Below are 22,611 nucleotides of genomic sequence, written 5' to 3' on the forward strand. Positions count from 1 at the left end.
CTTTGACTGACAGTTCCAATACCCAGTTATCAAGGTAGTGTTTTCATTTTGAAAAGCTGCCTACTTCACAAACTGATAAATTAGATCTTTAGTTGCACATTAGAATGGATTTCTCTGTCATGCTCTAGAGAGGGAAAGCCAAAAGATATATTTGGAATCGCCTGTCTGCTTCTACCGTAACCACGTTGATGGCAATGAAATAGAAATAGGGTTGTTTCTCACAGTTTCTCACAGTGTTATGCACCTGTCCTTGAGCCAGCAAAAGAATGGCCTCTTCTATTCTGTAGAATCCTATTCCGCTATAGTAATAATGTCAGCAAATGGTGCTATTATTTATTTAGTCCACATAAAGAAAGGGACTGATAGATTCCCTTTGCCTTGCTTCCCCCTTCCTTCCAGAAAGTGACTCTTGCTGGTAGAAAAACATCTACCAATCACTGTTCCTAGTATAGAGTGGGAAAGTTTGTGTGAAGGCTTAACAATAAAAAGTTTAGCTACCTGTCAAATTGCTCAATTAACAAATGACAGGCTCCTAAAAGGGATGTCAAGTAAAATAGATAGGAATTATTTATTATAAACAAACACCATCTCCAAAGAGCACTGCAGGAAAGTGGCTGTACTGGCAATGAGTGACGAAGGGATCCGGTTGATTTCATGACTGGAAGAATCCAGGGAAGAGCTATGGAAAACACGTGTACCAGAGGAGATTTCTGGAATCATGCAATTGTGAGTGGTCTGCCTATAAGAACTGTCATCACTCTAACATGGAACACCTCCAAAGTTGGAAGAGAATGGGCTAAAAGGCGCTGTTCTACTCTACAGTGAGGATAAGAAGTAACCATGGTGCATTACACAAACAGCTGTGGCCAAGAGCATTGTTTTGTCAAGGCAATAGCATTCTTGCAAGAGTCCTGAGAAACATAAAAGAAATAAAATAGTAAAAATCAAATCCATGTAAAACTTTTTAGCAGAAGCAGCAGAAAAGCTGTAATACACCTGGTCGTATCAGTTCGCAATATACATATGGCAGAACTTGTCTTTCTCTTCCAGTTTCTATGTATATAACAGTATTGCTTTAAAAAAAACCTAAGTCCATGCTTTAAAAAAATAAGTCAGCATTTTTCCAGAGCACTAAATCTTTGTTTCTAAAGATTTTTTTTTTTTTGCATTCTCATAGGGGAGCATAGCTGACTCTTTCACCGTCAAAAGGTGGCTTACCCAGCTTGCAATTGCAGATGTTCTTATATCACAGAAAGAAGCAACATTGAATTGGCCTTTTATTTGACCCTCTTCCTTTAAACTTCAGAGCTAAGATTCGTAGAGAAATAGAGCCAGTTCCTTGTTACTTCAGCCTTGTACTGAGTAAATGGGAATGTCAAAGAGGAACAGGGAGAATGAAGGGAAAAGAAACTGGTGAGGTACAAAATTTAAAACCTTTTTGCCAAGGAAATCTATAGGCTCTAGTTTGATGGATAAACTTAATTTGCTGGATCCAGCTTCAGAAAGTATGAAATACATTTATTCTCAATCAAAGGGCGGTATACAAATAATAATAATAATAATAATAATAATAATAATAATAATAATAATAATAATAATAATAATAATAATAATAATAAAGGCCTTGACAAAGTGCTTGGAAATTCTTCAGCAGCACCCAAAAGTGGGGAATCTTGAAAGGCAGATTACCAAGTATAGTAAGCTGATGCAGACCCATCGTCTGTGAAATGTGATCCCCTAAATCAAGATTTCATTGTATACCTGAAGCACCTATTCCAGCTACCTTAAGCACTTCGTGTTCCACTCTAGCATCAGTATAGTGTTTTACAGATGAAATGATGTTAAGCCCATTCTGGAAACATTCTCCCCTGCTTTCTCTGATTTATTAATGTATTAATTTTAAAGGCACAGTAAAAATAAAATCAAAGTAGACAAAATGGAAGGTTTATAAACCCCAGAAAATTAGCTAAGAGGTTTCCAAAATATATTTAAATAAATATGCATACTGCAATACTATAGTAATTGAAAGTTTAAAAGTAAAGGTTTCCCTGTCAGTCGTGTCCCAACTCCAGAGGTCGGTGCTTATCTCCGTTTCTTGACCGAGGGAGCCAGCATTGTCTGACCAGCATGACTATAACCAAAGGCACATGGAACATTGTTACCTTTCCACTGAAATTGTACCTATTAATCTACTTGCATTTGCAACTGCTAGTTGTGCAGGAGCTGAGGCAAGTAATATGGGAGCTCATCCTGTTGCGCAGAGCTTAGATCTCAAACTTGGGCTCTCAGTTCTCCAGCTGACAAGCTCAGAGTCTTTAGCTGTTGAGCTATCATGCCCCATTGAAAGTTTAGTTAATACTAAAGTCGATATTAACATTGGATTGTGCAGTAACTAACAACTGTTAACTGTAACATTTAAACTATATTATAGTCTAAGAAATTGCTGTAATTTATGACTGATATAGGAAATTTGGCAAATTTAGCAAACCAGAATATAATTAAGTCTTACTAGCCTTATGTTAAGAGGGACGCGGTGGCTCAGTGGGTTAGGACGCTGAGCTTGTCGATCAGAAGGTCCACAGTTTGGCGGGTCGAATCCCGAGTGCCGCGTAACAGAGTGAGCACCTGTTACTCGTCCCAGCTTCTGCCAACCTAACAGTTCGAAAGCACGTAAAAATGCAAGTAGAAAAATAGGGACCACTACGGTGGGAAGGTAACAGCGTTCCGTCCACCTTTGGCGTCTAGTCATGCCGGCCACATGACCACGGAGACGTCCTCGGATAAGCACTGGCTCTTCGGCTTTGAAACGGAGATGAGCACCGGCCCCTAGAGTCGGAAACGACTAGCACGCATGTGCGGGGGAACCTTTACCTTTACCTTAGCCTTATGTTAAGGATAACCTAAATTTTGAATGTGATATGAGCCTGTTATAAGATTTTAGACTAAAAATAGTTTCCTACTGAGTTGGACTCTGTATCAGATATGTTTCTCATGTATCAAGTTTGATATTGAGATAAACTTCCATAACTTGCCATTCTTCTACAAAAGAAATTGTTCACAATTTCTAATGAGAGACACAGAGAATCCTAGCAGCTGTTATCATTTAAAAATGCCAATTCAGTATATTTTATGGGTATTTAGGGTTTAGTAATATTTTTTTTAAAAAAAAAAGCAGACTCAAAGGAAAATCCATGTTTATATTTCCTTTGTGTTCTCTGTTTTCTAGAATTTTTGGACTGATTTTTGTTAATTTGATTCTTGACATTCTATTATTTTGTGGTACCTTCTTTTATTAGATGCTTTATTTTTAGAGGACAGTCTTGACTTCTTTGCTGCTTCATGGGCTATTTGGGAGATGAAAGTCCATTTACAAATATTTGGCTGTTGATTCTTTGTGGTTACTCATTATTCCTGTAAGACTACAATTTTATTTCATCCGTGATAGGAAAAAAGGTTTGCAGGAAAATAGCCATGGCTTTTGTTTTCAAAGCTATTTCTGCCTACTAATATAAACCACTTTGTACCTGTGATTAATCATACAACTATTTCTTTTTTAAAAAAACACTTGCATTTCTCTACATTTCAGGTACTGTGTACTCTGTAAACTTGCAGAAAAGCCAAGATTTTTAGGTGGCAAAATATGCCCCTCAAATTGGGTTCATTTTATTCATGGATGGTCTTATCTGTGAAGACATATGACAAAACTTCTCTAAAGTAATCATATGTCATGTATACAGTATACTCACATATAAGCCCATCCACATATAAGTCAATCTCAGATTTTTAACCAAAATATCAGAACAAATGTGCCTCCTACGATAAGCCATCTGTGCAAACTAAAACATATGAAAGAATGCAGAATTGAATTGACTGGGCAGATGTTATGGGAGACAGGTGGTGGTCCTTCAAGTAATCAACACTTTAATATGACTGAAAAAACCTGAGGTTGAGAATAACCAAAACTGGAATTTGTTCAGCAGTATAAGGGTCTTCTTTTTACTAGAATGTTTAAATTACAATACTGAATATTGGGGTCTCTTTAAGTTCAAGAATGTATACTGTGATTGTGTAACTTGCAACTGCTAATACATTTTAGATCAAAGGTGTTTTATATTGATTTGTAAACCAGAAGATTGCAGTAAGGGTTTGAAAAAATGCAGAAGAACACAAAACCAAATGTTTTATGCGGTGGTCTCATAATCATCTGAAATGAAACATAAAAATATTTCTGTTAAGAAATTAGATGTTAAGAACTCCAACTTTATCTATATGCACAGCAAGCATACTTACCAAATAATATGATGCATAATCGTCTTTAAAAATAATTCATGAATTTATTGATAGAAAGAACTGTAGGCAATAGCCAATTAATTAGTTTTAGCTGTGCTTTGAGATAACTGGTAATATTAACTACATCTTGCAAATTTATTGGCTCTATAATAATTCAAACCCTAAGATGTCACTAAATAGTAAAATAATTTATTATTCAGTGTTATGTATCAATTTTATATTGATGTAGTAGTACAACTTGAAAAAAACACGATTTTAGCAGTATACTTCAGAGTCAGCAAATAATTTAATTTTCATTTGATTAGACGTTTTCCCCTTTGATTTTTAATATAAAGTAAATACTTAGTTTAAAACTCCATTTACAGGGAACAGATTACTCATTCAAATATCGTTTCTTTTATTTAAAATAATAATGTCTTGTAAATAATGGGTTTGTATATTCAATACTGTAGTTTGAAAATGGGAAGAACTGGATGATGGAGGAATTAAAAGCTTAATTCTCAGAATAAATGGCAACAAGGCTAATCTATTAAAACATGTTAGGGTATTTGGTTAAAACTTACAAAAGATTAATGATGATGTGTCACCCTGGAATGATCTTATCTCAAAGCATTTAGATAAAGCTTTCTTTGAAGTTTGCCTGCTTTAGCTAATGTCTCCATAAAAGATTTTGTTTTAGCAGCATTGGTATATCATTCAAGCTGTGAGCTAATGGTCTAAAAATATCCGTTTTCATTTGTTCAAGCACTCTGGCCCAATTCTGAAAATATTTTAGGATTGCTGTGTTATTGTTGAGGAACCTATAAAGAGTTATAAATAGATTTATTGGTCATAGTTTGCTGGGGTAAATTGCTTTTATTTGGAATAAAGATTAATATTAGAAAGTGCCATTCTACAGTGAAAAATGAGAAGATTTCTGCTTTTGATTTAGAGGATTCATCTCCAAAATATATTATTCAATACAGTTAAACTCTTTGAGAAAGATAGTTTACATTGTTGAGAAACCATAATAAGGAGGTTTAATTCATTTCTGTCAGTAGACTCTGGAGAAAGCGCAGAAGTTTTCAAATAAGACTGGTTTCTTTGGCCTGATTTTTTAAAATGGACATTAAAGTATTGTTTTAAGATCTGAGAGCCAATTTTATCTAGTGGTTAGAGCAACCAGGCTAGAAAGCAAGAGACTGTGAGTTTTAGTCTCGCTTTAGCCATGACCATGGGCAAGCCACTCTTAGCCCACCTTACAGGGTTGCTGTTGTTGGGAAAATAGGAGAACAATGGTGTATTGGATATGTTCACTGTCTTGAGTTAATTCTAAAAATAATAATAAAGGTGGGATACAAATAAATAAATCTATTTGCTTTATAGTTCAAGGAATCAAATTCTTTGCTATACAACATAGTACCATTTGGGATATCCACTGGCAGTGTTAGCTGGTTCAAAATGGCGGACACTGTTGGAATAATCTAATTGCTCCCCCCACCCCATGTTGGTAGAGGCAAGGCTTCAGTTGTCAGTTTTGCCTGCTGTTTTAATGCTGTTAACCCTGTAGACACTATATTGATGATTTGGCATTTGTAACAATTCAGGCATTGTGACTTTTATTATCATATAGTTCTTTGTGCATTGTGCACAGGAGGCAAAGGAGTTTTTCAGAAATTCCAAGTAATTTCATGAAAACTGAAGTTTTTACAAGGAAATCTTCACAATGGCTTTCTGCTGTCTGAAGAGTTCCCAAGATTAAATCTAGTCTTAAGGAAGTCAGGGAACTCCAGTTCTGAATTTGAAATAAATATATTGTAATCTCTCTAATGGAGTTTTTAAATCTTTGTGTTATAGATATGCCTACCATGTTGAAATATATAACTAGTCCTCGGTTCATTACCAGTCCTTTAGCAACCATTCAAAGTTAACAATGGTCCTAAATGAGTAGTACCTATGACTGGTCTTCGAAGTTCCAGTTGTCCCAGCAACTGGCCAGTCACATGATCATAATCTGAGCACTTGGCAACCATTTGCATGGAACAATGTTTACAGCATTCCACAGTCACATGATGCTATTTGCAGCCTTCCCTGCCAGCTTCCCACAAGCAAAGTCAATGGGGAGGCCAGTAAGGAAATGGTAAGTTCCCCACATCTAGCAGCAGCCACCCAAGCACCACTGTGCTCCTGCTGTACTCATCCCATTTACACTCTGCAACAGCAACTTCAAGCCCTGTGACACTTATGACCATTTTTTGCATCCTTGCATACCTCTTGCAACCTGCAGCAGCCATCCCAAGCCCTGCTGTGCTTGTTCCCCCCTGCCCCTCACACATCCCTGTGCACCCTTTCCATGTAGCAGCCGGTTTACCTGTCTGCCAACCTGTTTGCAAACCACCTGGGACTTTCAACTTCCTGCTGACTACCACACTGACTTTGGTTATTGGAAGTCAACAGAAAGTTGTGAAGAGGTTCTCAGTTAATAGCTCATGTACCTCACTTAATAATAGCAATATGGACTTCCAAGATTGCTATTGCTAGGTCCACATTGCTAGGTTAGGTCCACATCACCTATAAGTGGAAATTCTGGTCCCAATTACCATAATTAACACAAGACTATAAAAGAGAGTTCTCCATTGGGTTGATATACTGTTAGTATCGTCTGTTGTTTGGGTTTATCTTAGTGAAGTATCTGAACAAAATCACTGTGATATATAAGCTATGGATTATGGCTCAGATTATAGCATGAAGTCAGCCATCTTGGTTTATTCAGAAAATCATTGTTTAACAAGTAATAATTTAATGGAGTGAGAAAAGGAGATCATTCTTTTCCTCTATGTAGGGATATACACACACATGCATGTATGAAGATTAAAGCATTGTTTGAAATTTCAGATCTATCTTTTTTTGTTAAAGAATTGGTGATGTACATTTGTGTTCATGTAAAAATACTATACAAATGGATGATTTCTTTTTTAAAGCGTCTCTGTAGTTTTCATGAACTAAATACATAAGGAAATGAACATTCCTAACAGGAAATTTGAACTCTTAAGTAAATAGGTTGTGCACACTTTGTGAGAATCAGTGGTATCTTTAAAGCAACAAAATCTTGGTTAATATACAATAGAACATCACAGAACTGGAAAAAATTTTTAATGTTCATAGCAGCTAGTTCAGGTCCAGAATAGTGTAACCACAATGGTCTTCACATTCCATATGAATTTGAACAACCGCAAAAAAGTATCTTGGTTCCCTCATCTTTTTCTTTATTTGTTTGTTTGTTTTTTGAGAGTGAATTAGCATTCAACTATTTACATATAGAATGAGTGTTTTTTTTTCAACTAGGCCTTTCTTTTGCCAAATCTGCAGTATAAAAGTAAGGAAGATGATAACAGAAAAGGTAGCCATAAATTTTAAGTTTATTTTATGATTGATATCTATGTTAAGAACAAGAACAAATAAACTTAAGAGAAAAAGAAAATATTACATTACAATGATTTCAAGAATGCTATTCAGATGGGTATTTAGAGCATTGTGGGAGCCATAGCTTGTCTTCATGATGCAGATTGGGGACTGCATTGAATGTCTTGCTTAAACTTGCTCAGTGAGTTTAGGAAACCAATGTGATGTGTTAATGGGGATGGGGAGAAATTTGTTTGGCTGGTCTTTTAAAGCATAATGTTTCTAGGACTTCCAGTCTTGCATCGTAGCGATATGGCGTGGGATCACAGAATTCTGCACCCCTCAGCTGGTTTCACCCTGCCTGGGGACCCTAAAATGGATCTAAAGTCACCCCGGAGAGGCGACAAAGGAGGGGCACCCCGATGTTTGCGGAATGATGGTGGTTGATCCACTCAAACCGGGGGAAGCTCTCCAAAACCCAACAGGAGAAAGATTGGCCACACCTCGGTGACCAGCCTAAGCTACCGGCAATCGAAGTCCAAAGCCACTAACCAGAACAACGGTGAACAATATGCTTGGAACTGGGTGAGAAATCCAATCTTCTCTCTCCTATTTTGTATTTGATTCCCTGGAAAAGATCCCCAAGAAGAAAAAAATCCTCCAAAAGTGAGAAGGGAGGGGACTACACCCCCACTCTCCCATAGACAGAAGCGCTAAATTAAACTTTTATGGGGAACAGAAATATAGTGAAATGAGGATAATAATATTACAGTCTGGATAAAGCTGAAGACCATGAAAACTGTTAAAATTTCACATCTGAAAGAATATTGATGAAATTATAAGAAAATAATTTTCCACTTTAAAAGTTGGAAAATGAATAGCTCCTGCATCTAGTGGAGTATTAGAGCATAAAACTATAGCTGCATTGATTTGAAACTGCCAAGACGCCCAGGAATAGAGAATAATTTCTTCCTTTTAACTTCAGTGACTTCTAAATCAACAAAAAACAGCTGAGAACAAAGGAAAGAAAATATACTGGGCTATCTACTACAGAGTGAGAACTATATTTGTTTAGAAGCTGTCTGCAGAAAAAGAAAAACCTTGGCTAATCTTCTAGGGGAGAAGTTACTGGAAGGCTTTTAGGTGGTTAAACATTCTGGACTGAAATCTTGGCTGACTGACAATTGTAAGATCCCTAAATAGAAGAACTGTTACAAAATACTGCTTTCAGTGGTGCTTTGATAATTGGAAATGTATTGGACTAAAAAAACCATATATAAAGATAAGAACTACATAAGATTTGGTTGTTTGGATTTTAAGTGGCTGGTTTGACAAAGCTAATCAAAAAGACTATGGTACTGGTGAAAACTATCTGGAGGGGGAGACAAAATGGATGTTGTACATCTATCTAAAAGTGACAGGAAACCACACCCAATATTCCCTCCTGAAGACCTCAGCCTGGAACATGAGAGATCTGCAGGAGCAATGACTCAAGACAAAGCAAACACATTTCAGGAGAAAATATATGCAATGCTGCAACAGATTCAAATGATAATTGTTTCAAATCATGAGGAGATTAAAAACAACTTTGATGACGTAAATGAGCATATCTCTAACTTAAGCTTGCAATTAAAAAAAACTCAAAAAATTACGATAAAGAATAAACAAATCAAATAATAGAACACAAACCAGGGGAAAGAGATTTAAATATGGAAACTACAAATAAAGAGAACTACAACTTAATTCAAACAAAAGAAAAACTGCAAGATTTTACTACAAGAAGGAAATAAAAAAAGAATTTATCTTCCAGGACTTCAAAACAAACTTGAGGACAAGAAAGAAGATCTAACAAAATGGATTAAAGAGCTGTCAGAAAATCATTAAATTTAGGAGACAAAAAACAGACCTAGTTAATTTGTAATTTTTATCCCCAACAACGTCTACAAAAATACAGGAAAAATCCCCTGGCAAGCTGAACATACTGAATTGGAAAGCGACCTGGCAAAAGAAGAAGGCTAGAGTCAGAATTAAGAGACTTGATCCACCTTATCAGATGGAGTACTATATGATCAAACACTTGTTTGAATACGGTTAAAAGAATAGATAAAGCTTAGATATAAAGGGGCCCTATAGTAAGAGGGATAAGATATATAAGTAGTGTAATACTTTTTATAATACATGAAATGTAAAAATATTGGGATGGTGTATGTGAATGAAAAGTTTGGATATTTAAAAGTAATTAATTTTGAGAAAATTATGACTTGATAAGAGTGGTTTGAATACAGTGGGGAAATTAAGCTTAAATAATCTTGAAAACAGGACATAATGATTTAATAGGATGATTTTCATAAATACAATTGAAATATAAGCTGATTAATATGTTGATGTTATTGTTAGTTGTACAAATACTAGAAAAATGTTTATACTCAACCTTGTATGTATTGAAAATATTAAGAATTATATTTGTTTAATGCAGACAAAAGGAGAATAGTACTGGAAGAAGAGAAGATCAAGGACATATATCATTAACATATTGATTAATTATAGAAATTAATGATTATTGATTGTTTTTAAATATATGAACCCAGGCAACACACTGTTGCTAAGCACTAGGGATTGTTATTGTAAAAAATCAATAATAAAATAATAATTAAAAACATAAAATAAAGCATAACATTTCTAAATAGTATTTCTTCAATAAATTTGTATGCAGAAATGCAGTTATATGTTTTTGCATCTTTCTCAATTCTGTGATGCTGTTCTTCAATCAAAACTGAGTATAATTCTGTGTACTTTAGCAAAAAAATATACAAAATGGCATATTTTGAAAGATGATGGACAAACTATCATTTTATTCAGGATGTATGCATTTGAGAAAAAGTATACTTATGAATATTTATGCAGATTTTGAAATTAAAATGAGCAGATTTATCAAAACCTGATTGTATATTGCATCACTGACAAAGTTCATAGTAAAGTTTTATTAAATTCACTGTGAGAATTTTAAACCCACATTTTTCTTCATGCTGAAATTATTTGGACGTATCTCATTTGATATTCTTAGAAATCAGCTATTTGTTAACACTTATCTTCACTGCACAGTTTTAAAATGAAACAAAAAATACACTTCTAGCGTTTTTCCCCAGTTAGTTTTCTTTTTGAATAAATAGGGCCTTAGTCCCCTGAAAAAGAGTAAAATGAAAGTAGTTCCCACCAGACGTATTTTCTTTTGCTTTAATGATAGGCTTTTACTTATGCCCTGTAGATGTGTGTTAAGTAGTCATGTTTAATTCATTTGTTCTTTAGAATATGGGTCATGTGCTTTTTTCCCCCCACATGTGATTTGACAGGCTGACAGTTTTTGCTTAAGCAGGCTTTATTACAAAATGTAGATGAAGCTGTTCATATGCATGATAGAGTTTTATAGTCCATCTTGCAATATCAGAATAATTTATAAGTACCATATAATATTTGCCTGAAAAGTATCACACTAGTATTTTTATGAAAGAACCTTCTGACTTCTGTCCCTGATAAGATCCAAATGATCTTGGAACAACTCTCAGTGTTCTCAGGACAGGGTGTTCTGTTCACACTGTTTTAAAGAACAGTTGTGATTCAATATTTAAAAATAATACTACTCTGTTTTTGTTTGTGGAAGATACTGTAAAGAAGAAATTCTTCTAGCAAGTGGATAGTAGTTGGTAAAGACACAGAAAGAATACTGTAGGTTACAGGTTTATTACATACCTGTTATCCTGTAAGCAGTGATTTGTTTTCTTTGAATTACCTTAGAATTGTTTAATATAATTCATAAGGGGAATGCTAGAGGGTTTTTTAAAGAATAGAATAATAACTTTTTTGTCACTTTTGAATGCACACTAATTGGCATACATTAAAATGAAATTTCGTTGCATACAGCTCTCAAAGGGTCACCACCTCCGATATACACTACATAAATATGACAAAAATAAATAAATAAATACAGAATTATGCATATACCCACATATATTATATGACACAGAGAAACAACACAGTCTAGTTCGGGTTATGTATACATCTGCATGGCGAGAGAAACGAATCTTGCGAGTTTACCAGACGGATGGCATAGGGAACAAAGCTATTACAGAATCAGGTAGTCCTGCTATAAATACTTCAAAACCTCCTCCCAGAGGGGAGCAACAGAAACAGACCTTAAAGTAGGTGTGTGGGGTCTCTAACAATGCTTTGAGCTGTAAGCACAGAACATTTATAAGTAGCATCCTGAATACTAGGGAGCAAGCCTATCATCTTCTCGGCTGTCCTTACCATTCTCTGTATGGACTTTCTGTCTGAGGCACTGCTGCCACCAAACCAGACAGTGATGCAGTTTGTTAAGATGCTTTCAATCGTGCCTCTGTAAAAAGTGGCCAGGACAGAAGGAGAGATGTGTTGACCTCATCCGATGCAGGAAATGCAAATGCTGGATTGCACGCTTCACTAAGGATGATATGTGGAGAGACCAATTCAGATTGTTAGTTATCTGTATCCCCATTATTCATTATTTCAGTGTTGGTGGCTGCTTCTGTCTATAGAGCACTACTTCAGGACAAGTCCCATCTCCTGTTAGGCATTTTCTCACTTTTAATGTGTGTTTTTTTCTCTATAATTAATCACATAAGCAGAACCAAGCATTATCAAGAATGCAGTATTAGTTGAAGTCTTCTAGAGGAAGATTTAATACAATAGTACTTTGGTACTCAGTTGCTTCAAAACTCATTGAATTTGGTATTTAATACATTTGGATGTGAAAATGTTGTCCCAGTACTCATTGTTTGTTTGTTATTTGAGATGCTGCAAAAGAAAGTGGGGGACAGCCACAGGGGCAGACAGGAAGATGGCCATGCTGGGAAGATGGCTGCAAAAGGAAGTGGGGGACAGCCGCAGAGGGGCGGACAGGAAGTTGGCCATGCTGGGAAGGTCACTGAGATAGGAAAAGGGATAGATAGGAGGTCCTTCCCGATTGAAACAAAGGGTCACGTGGTTTGTTTGGTACTCATCCTTTTGAATATTTATCCCACCTCCCGGAACCAATTAAGAATAAGTAGTGAGGTGCCACTGTATTGTCCTCAACCTTAATAATTGGGGGGGGGAGTATATACTTTAAATAAAGATGTCACCTGTCTTTGGTTGCATTCCTGCATCTTCATAAGTTTTAAGTGATGTAGGAATTACAGGGGTTGTTTTAAAATTGAGAGAAAGTGATGGAAAATATTGTATCTCTTATATTTCTGTAAGTAATACAGCTTTTAAGGCATAGAAGGACAAGAGAAAAAAATATATGAGAAGGAAACTCTGCCTGTAACGTTGTCCCAACTCTTTTAAGATTTTAAAAAAATATTTGCAAACTAGCTATTAATATAGCCAATCCTTGATGGTGACAAAATACTTTTATTTTGACATTCTAAATCCCTGTGCAAAGAAATTGTGAAATGTGTGAAGCATCCATGTGTGTATGCGTAAAATAGTGTCACTGTAAACCCCTCCAGATGGTAGCAATACTTTTCCTTCTCTGTACCTATCAGTGCCGAGGACAAAGAGGTGGAGCCTTTCTCATTCTTTACAGCAGAGAACTCGCTGCTTTCTCTTTCCCTCCCCTCAGTCTCTCTCTCTCTCTCTCTCTCTCTCTCTCTCTCTCTCTCTCTCTCTCTCTCTCTCTCTCTCTCTGTGTGTGTGTGTGTGTGTGTGTGTGTGTGTGTGTGCCTGCCTTTCTGTGTTCCTCTGAGTAGAATGACCAGTTTGCCTTCAGAGTCGAGAGCAACATCCAGTTTACAGTTTGGGGTGGTGCACACTGAGAGGACAAGGAAGCCAAGAAAACAGTAAATATCATGGGCCAGCTGTGCTGTTATCCTTTTGGGAGAGAGGAGAAAAAAATCAGTAAGTCTGATTGTTTTGTGCAATGCCAGTACTGGGTGCAGCTATTTCAGAATGTAGTTTACTGCTAAGAAAGAAAAAAAAAAGATCCCCCCTATATGCATTTGGGGGCGTGAGTCATTCTCACCTACACTTTAAATTATATACTATGGTTCAAAGGAATGCAGATAAGTAGAAACTGATTGTGTGTCTCTATGTTTATATACATACTGTATTAAATTTCTCAGGCAGGGAAACAAATTTTATATCTGGAACTCTGAATTATGGATGGTTATTCTGTTAGTACATAGAGTGAAATATGACTTAACATTAGGGTGTGTATTTGTTTAACTTATCAGATGTACCCTATCCGATAGGGCAGTGTTGCCATGCTAAATCTAATTTCAATTGAAGGCAGTGCTTACCAGCAAAATCTAACAGACATGGAGGACCAAAAAGACAGATGATTTGTTACTGTTGTACTTAAAAATAGGGAAAAGATTCTCTAGTATTCTTGCTGTAATGCATTGCACCCTTTCAAAGTGAGTCTTTTCTGAACAGGTGCAAGGCATGATTTTAGTTTTATTCAGATTACAGAAAAGGCACTGCAAATTTTTTTTTAAATTAACTTATTTTATAATAATAATTTCAATGGAATGTTCATTTTAATTGCATGTTTTAGAATAGTTTGTATAGCAGCATTCAAACATTGTGTGTTGTCAGACTTCCTGTCAGAAAACTAATTGTGATACCTGTCATATCTTTATTTTAATTTTAATAGGGAATATTTAGGGAAACCGGTTTTAATGTTGCATTTTTGCTTTATTTTACATTCTATTTCTGTTTTTTCTATAGTTAGTCTTAATGATAAACTCTGCAGCTATATACACATACCCTTTCCATTCAGTGGAATTTCCAAATAAACTGTTATAAGAATATCATATTAGCTGACCAGTAATATTACCAATGTACTTTAGCTGTGGCAGACCTATGATTTAATCACTTCAGTGCTTAATTCCTGATTCTAAGTAACTTTTAATTATAACTGGCAAAATCTTGACATCAGATAAGAGAGGTAGGATGAAACATTGTGTTCCAAAGAAATATTGTTAGAAAGTCATGGAACAAATAAAATGAAAGGCTAATAAATCAGGATTCCGGAGAAGTTTGGCCAGAAAAAGATATATAGAAATGTAGACAATAACTAGGTTAAATGCAGATATCTGGTCCATTTCATTATGGTACACTTTCAGATATTAGTCTTTCTTCCTTATTTTATGGAAATTGTTATTTTTTAAAATTACAATTATTGACATGCCAATCTTCAAAGTACTTGCACTTTGTTAATCTCTTTGACTACTAAACATTTTTTGTGCATGCTCTTTCTCCAAATTTCTGGGTTGGTTTTTGGGGTGGGGGGGAAATATTTTAAGAGAAATGTTAGTGGTTTCCATGAATTCTGAGCTTAACTGAATCAGTGTAACTACACGTTTCTGACATAATAATATAATATGGATGAAGTTTCTTACAAAGTTTGATCTGCCACATAGGAAAGGGAAGCTATCATGTAGACCAGACATGTCAAACTCGTGACTTCATGTGATGTCGTGAGACGTATCGGGAGTGTTTTGCCATTGCCAGCAATGGGATGGGCGTGGCTTCCAGATGATGCACCTGGCCCACGGGCTGGCAGTTTGACACCCCTAATGTAGACCATTTAGCATGATTATAATACAATATTTATTCTTCAAAGTATGCTTGCAGATCTATTTCTAATATACATAATTTTTACCTAATAGGGCGATGAGTTTGGTTATATTGAGATATTTTTTTGGTTAAGAATGCAGGGCAACATGGATGCTTCCCCCCCCCCCCCATTCAGAAGAATAAATCTTAAACATAGGAAAGTACTCAGCCAGAAAGAAAAAGCATGCTTAGTTGCATAAGCTTTAATCCAGAGTTTGAAATTACATATCCCAATAACATTAATTTGTAGACTAGATCAGGGCTTTTCAACCAGTGGTACGGGTACCACCTGTGGTACATTGGCACCTGGCAGGTGGTACGCGACCATCCTAGGAAAGTGGTAGTGGGGGAGGGGAATGAGCTGAACTGGTGGCAGCACCGCACAAGCCTGAGCGAGAGATGGCTGGAGCTGCAGGGCTGTCAGGGCTCAGCGGAGATGGAGCTCGGCACTGATCCTGGCGCATCTCCTGAGCCCAGAAGAAGTGCCGATCAGCTGGAATGTTGCAGCATCTCCAGGGTCTTGTGATTTACATTCAGATGCTTGGCAACTGATTGATATTTATGATGGTCACAGTGTCCCAGGGTCATGTGAAGTGACCAAAACCTGCTGCAACCACCCAGCAGATGGGGGGGGGAATAAAAACCAAACACCCCCCACCCCACCCCTGCTGCCAGTCCTCAACAGAAATGCTCACAACAATGAAAACCTCGGACAGGAGGAAGAGCGCTGCCAGGTGGGCAGGCAGGTGTCTTGCTCGGCTGTGGCTTGGGGGGCACTTTTTTCAGTGCCATTGTAACTTTGAACAGTCACTAAGCGAACTGTTGTAAGTCAAGGACTACCTGTACTTCATCACTTTTTTCCTTCTTTTTTTTTAGTCATCAGGTTTTTGACACCTTGCTAGGCAAGTAGTGGTGGTACTCAGATGTTGCCATTTCCTAAAAATGGGTGAAAAAGTTGAAAAGCCCTGGACTAGATCAATACAGTATTGGGACATTAGTGTGGACATATCTCAGTCAGGAACACAAGACTGAAAATTGCAGTTGATAACAGGATAAAACTGCAATTGATAACATAGAAGAAGCAAAAAAAGAGCGTGCAGGTGAAACTATTGATGGCATAGATGAACTATTTGAGTCGAAATGCCAAATGTTTATTTTCACATATACCCTCCTGGAGGCAGAAGCCAAGAGGTTAGGCAATCAAATATATTTCCATCGTGTCTAGTTTAAGACTAGTTTGCAGGAACAAATATCCCCAGCATTAACAGGCTAATAGGATGATGGAATATGAATAGAAATACACTATAAAGAGACAAAGGAATGCTTGTGGATTCTGGATGATTAAACAGGACTGGCTCTGACTACCAGTAGTACCTGGATGGGAATACCAGGGCTGAAGGCTAGTTTGAGAAATTAAAAGACATCCTAGAAGAAAATAACAGTAAAGAACTTCTATAATTTTGCCAAAAAAAATGAATGATGCTGTCAGCAGATTGAATTTGACATGAGGCTATCTTTAGTTTTTATGAGAGCTGATTCTCCATTATGTTTATCCTCAGTTCAGGCCTATCACCAGGCATGTGTGTGACAGAAGATGCATGTGAAAGAAGAGTTCTGCATCTTTACAATCCTGGCTGATTTGAGCATGAATACCACATTATAGCAACTATGCAATTTGCCACTTCTAATGGAAGTTGATTTTCAATGGCACAAATAGCATAGCACAATTTGGAATTGGGTGATCCTGTCTTCTTTAAATCAGCTGGAATCCGGAGCTTATTATGATACTAGTTTTCTTACATCACAAAAGAAATTAGTATCCTAAGCTTATGACATGTGCTTTAAAATAAAGCCTAGAATTTGTATAATACAAGTTATAGGAAGATGAGGGGGAAAAGACAACGTAACCATTTAATGTTATATGCTACTTAAAGATTTATTTATTTATTTATTTATTTATTTATTTATTTATTTATTTATTTATTTATTTATTTATTAATTAAATTTTTATACCGCCCTTCTCCTGAAGGACTCAGGGTGGTGTACAGGGCAATAAAATGTCGAAATATAAAGTACAGTAGCATGAAAAATACATGTATAGTTCTGATAGGCCTTCAGGTTTGAGGAAGACATACTGGGCATTTCATTGGTAGACATGGAGGTGGCTCTACAATCCCACTTTGGAAGCACAGAGTCTAGCACAATGGCCATTGTTACAGTAACCATGGGTATTATTTTGTGATGCTGCTTATGGTTTTCTATAAGTTTTTGGCAATGCCTAGAATAGAGCTGACCAACAGGTCCCAACAGTATTTGCAGCTTCTAGTCCTCTTGGTTGGATATGACAGTGATGTAGGGTTTCTTTCATAGCATCTTTGTAGCAGTTGTATGGTCAACCTCAAGGTCTCTTCCCAGACTCTGATTCACCGTAGAGCAACTGGTTCATCATTGGTCGTCCATTCTGATGACACATCCCACCTGTTTCATCTGGGCTCTGAGAACCAGGGACCCAATGCTGACGAACTCCACATGCTACTTAAAGTGTAGTAGCATGAAAAATACATGACATTTAAATTAAATATATAACTTACTGTGTAGCATTTGCACAACACACTGTTATTTTGATTCCTCTTTTAAATGGGATATTTTGGAAGCTATTCCACGTGTTCTGAATCATGCCCTGAGCGTCCCACTGGCACTAGCGCCGCCCCAAGCACTTCATTCTGCAGCTGAAGAAAGGAAAGAAGGTAGATAAGCTTGCAAAGGTAATAAACTTTATTATTTTATGTGCTCTTCTACCTTCTTTCCTTTCTTCAGTTGCAGAATGAAGTGTTATCCTATGGAAATTACTTAATTCTCTGCATATAAATACTGGAAAAATAGAGAAGAAAGGTTAATGTAACTTAGACACTTTGAGAAGATTAGACATATTGGTATAGATTCAGAAAAGAACAATTAGGATCTAAGTCCTATGACAGACTAAAAAAACCTTGACAATGCTTAGGGGAATATTATTACTCTGTGTATTTGAATTGATGCCCCATAAAAGATCATGATTTTATCCCAAAGGACAAGAGGCAGAGCAAAGAACAATTATCAAAACCTAATCAGATTAGGACCCGCTGAAGTTAGTACAATAATTTAAATCCCATTGGGTTGAAGAGTGTGGAAATAAAATATATTGTGTGATTATATATAGAATGCAACAGTGGTGAATATACTGTATGTTTTGTCAAAATATGTTGTAATGGTTCCTGATTGCTTAAAGAAAGGATCAAACAAATCACAGATAATATATCTTTAATATAGGTGAACGCTGACAGAATAACAATAACTCTATGCTTAATTTCAGAATCTAGGGTGAGGAAAAAGAAAAATGTGATATAGCTTTCTTTATTAGGCCATGATTAGGGGATTCCCATAGGCATCTGTTTGGACAAACTGCCCAATTAGATGGAACATTTGTTACACAGACTCCAGGAGGGGAATAAGGCGCTTGGCATGTGTTTTATGTAAGTGTGGCCATGAATGCTAGAAAGTATTTTTTTTTTACAGTTAAAGGTGACATAGTATCCCAGAGGATGACAATAGATAAAAGATTGTAGCTTTGTTGGAAGTGCTAAATATAACTTGATATAACAGAAGAGGAACACAGTTCCTTCAAGGTGGAAAATAACTTGCTTCGACTGAAGTCTTTGAATTATTTGGTCTGTTTATGATTTATACAGCATTCAAGGCCATGCATGCAAGCAATGTAATAAAAACTACTCAGTGAAAGTTTCCTGGCTATTATAGTACAAGTTCCAAGGCTTTCCACTGTTTCTCATATCATTTCATTAAAAGATCTTTCTAATGCAGTGCAAGAAGAATAGAATGTGCCCTATTTCTCTATTTTTAAACGATTGAAAGCCAGTGAATATTTCAGAGTTTACTCATTTTCATGAAGGATTTAAAAGGTTCTAAATTTGAATAACCCAAAGTAAGGGTATGAAAACTATGGCTCAAGAATAATCTAAAGTAAGGATATGAAAACTATGGTCCAAGCCAAAAACTATGGCTAAAGTAGGGATAGGAAAACCATGGCTCACTGTGTTTGGCCTGCCAGTATTCTTTAGTTATTCCTAAAGCTTGCCAGAACAATGGAACAAAAATATGGAGCCTTATTTTCCTCCTTGAATGTGCATATGGCTTTTTAATGGGGCAGAGTGGTTAAGGCACCCATTTACTTCTTAAAACTCCTGAACTAAATTAATGCTAGGTGAGCAGAGAAGGGGGGCATAGATGTCATTATTGAGATGGGCAACTATAGAAACCAAACAAATAAAAAGAAAAACCAATGTTTCTGTCCCTGCTGACTATTTCTCAGAGCTGGTTTTAGATGCAAGTGACATTTTCAGTCCATTATTACTGAGTTGCTTAGGAGCAAAAAAGCAGTTTTACGTTAAAAAAATGAATGCTTAGTACTAGTTTCATAGCAAAATATAAATTGACTGCATTCAATAGAGTTGTATATTTATAAATTAAACTTTAGTAGAAAAGTGTATGATTAAGCAGCTAGGGCATATTACATTTTCATTAAAAAAAGCATTCCACACTGGCAGCATTTCCATTTCCTAGTTCCTCGCAAAGTAGTTTCAGACTGATGTACTACATATTTTTTAGTAACCTTGGAAAACCAAGAATACTATGGGTTAATCAGGACTTAGCACTTCTCTTTCAGCTAACCAATAAGAGTATGTCACTCAGTCCGTGTTCTGTCCCCGCAGCTACCACCATTTAACAAATAGCCCTCCCCACTACTCCACAAAATAAATTGCCAGCACCATGTTTTCCATACATCCCTTTAAATAGATTCATTTGCACTTTGCAAAAGAATTTGAGTGATAGCAACGATAGGAAGCTATATTCAAAACAGGCACTGCAATCTTTCAGTGGCTTTCTTGCATGTTGATGATGATGATATCTAGCATGTTATTTGCATTTAAAAGCTCTCTGTGTTATGAAGGTGACAGAATAGTAAGTCAGTACTTTTTCAGATGTTTTTCCCAGTACTAAGACCATGATTGCTTGTTGGTTGGACAAAGGGAGAAGGGAGAAGAAAAGGAAGAGTTCGGCTTCAGGAACTTGAATTTCTGTGGGTAGAGAGTAACGGGTAGCTTGAACCCAGGGGCAGTAGGTGGGTGAGGAAAGATTCCTCACCAGAAGGAAAACTGACATCTCACAATATTTGCAGAATTGCAGTAATTCCAAGGAAAATACTTGCCTTGCTCCAATTTCTGCTTTATATGATCACTGAGATTTGGAGCCAGTCCAAGAGTGTTGCAAGTAGGATTTATGAAGTATATTTGACTTAAATATGAAATAAACAGGATTTCAAACTAGGAATCCTTGGATAACATTGACTTGCCATTTCAATGGTGTATCAATGTGGATAAACATTGCATAATAAAAAAACAAGTTATTTTTCTGGAGGATAAGCTCTATATGACTTGCATTTCTGTTTAATGGTATTTATTACATTTTTTGTTATTACTTCTTAATTAGCCTTACAGTAGTCCCTCATCAGACTTTCTTATCTCAGCTACAATTTCATTAACTTCAATAAGACTGTGCCACATATTAGTCCCGAATTGCACCAAGATTTATGTTTTAAATTCCTGCAATAAGATGATTTTCAAATTATAAGCTGAGACTTTGGGTAATCGTTGGATTAGAAATTTTCTTTGGGCAAAAGAGGCAAATGCAATAGCCAGAATCCAAGGAAAGAGACAGGGAAATAAGGCAGGCTGCTTTAAGATTCAGGCAAAGAACTGAGGAAAACTTAGGTTCAGCCTCACTAGGTGGACCAAACCAAGAAATCAACTCTAAAGAAGGCTCAAACTACAATATTTTTTATTATTATTGGCTATAGTAGCAGAATCTTGCAAATCTAACTGTTCTTTACTCCCCCCATTTTCATGTAAAAATTAGGCAGGTATCTGTTGCTTAAGCATAGCTTCTTGTTTTAGACTTAAGCTGTGTTTTTGCCCTTGTTGGTTTAGGAACAGAGCTGATCTATATAGTATCTCTGGCAAGGTCATCTTCCTTACTGCCTACAGTACTGGCTATTTTTTCCCAACAAAGAATATTTGTACTCAGGGTTGAATATAAACTGAGAGCCCACCCCACTCCTTACTCGCACTGATGATCTTCCCTAATTTGGGTAATGAAACGTCTGCAAGAAAACAACCAATCTCAGAGAGCGCAAGGGGCTCTTTCATTCTGAAGGGTTTGCAGGGGTTTTGGAACCAAAGAAAGCAAGAACACCCTGATGAACGTGTATCCCGTGTGTCTGAGGAGCTTTTCTCCAGAAGTGTGTATTTGCATGCAGCTTTCCCTGCTTAGGTTTACTGATTTTTGTCTGTTGTGGTGTACAGGTGACAAAAAGGGGGCAGAGCCAGATGATGCAGAATTGCTGAGCCTCAGCAAAAAGCTGGTGGAGACTGCAGTCCTCAAGGCGGTACAGCAGTATCTAGAAGAAACTCAAAACAAAAACATACAAAATGATTGTGGGACCCCAGTGAAAACTGAGGAGGTGGCCGTTGGAAATAGCAAAGAAAGCGAGAGTGACATTAGAAAATGACTGTTTTGGAGGCCAAAAAGGGAGGGCTGTACCACCAACATCCATGTCTCTGCTCCCTACTCTTCAGAATTGTCCTCACTGGAATGATGGTTATAGTTTGCTATCAGATATCCTTTCTGAACTGAGAACACAGAGCTTTACAAGAGACAGATGCCAATGCTACTGAAAATAATTATTAAAAAAACTACTGAACTCTGGGAAAGAAGATAAGACAAAGAGAGGAAAGGACAAGATGGACAGAGAGATGTGACTTCCCCCCCCCAAAAAAAAAGTGTCATCTTTTTTGTGTTTTTTGACTACAGAGTTATTTCTCCGTTGCTTTCTTTGTGTACCGCCTGGAAGCAAAACGAATGGCCAAAAAAACAGTACCGTGAATTTTGTTCAGCACAACTAAATAAAGTGTTTTGTTGGAGAAGAAGCCAATCTATTGTATCGAAGAGCAATCAGTACTGAAATCTTAATATGAACCACAATTACTGTTGCCCAATAGAATGTAACTGGATATTAAATATCATATCATGTTTCATTTTAAAGTACAATTTTCACACAAAAATTGTATTTTTCTCTGATTAACATTACTCTTCACGGTAAAAAAAAATGCATTGAAGCAAAACTATGTATGTTCCACACAATGGCATATTTTGGTAATTTGTTCCATAACATTTTAATCATATTAATTGTAT

The 22,611-nt window shown here is 36.4% G+C and overlaps 1 protein-coding gene across 3 annotated transcripts in view; it reads left to right on the plus strand.

Annotated features, from left to right (window-relative positions):
• AKAP7 (A-kinase anchoring protein 7) overlaps positions 1-22,611 on the plus strand; it is a 95,894-nt gene that overhangs the window by 56,606 nt on the left and 16,677 nt on the right. The window contains exon 9 of one of the 3 annotated variants that reach the window (XM_081312877.1): positions 21,723-22,610. The exons of the other annotated variants lie outside the window; for them this stretch is intronic. Within the exon in view, the coding sequence (XP_081169003.1) occupies positions 21,723-21,928 (206 nt within the window). The 3' untranslated portion in view covers positions 21,929-22,610. Of the gene's footprint in view, positions 1-21,722; position 22,611 lie in introns of those variants that run through there. 3 annotated transcript variants of the gene reach the window in all.

This window comes from Vipera berus (genome assembly GCF_964194415.1).
Source record: "Vipera berus genome assembly, chromosome: 1".
In the NCBI taxonomy this organism is placed as follows: Eukaryota; Metazoa; Chordata; class Lepidosauria; order Squamata; family Viperidae; genus Vipera; species Vipera berus.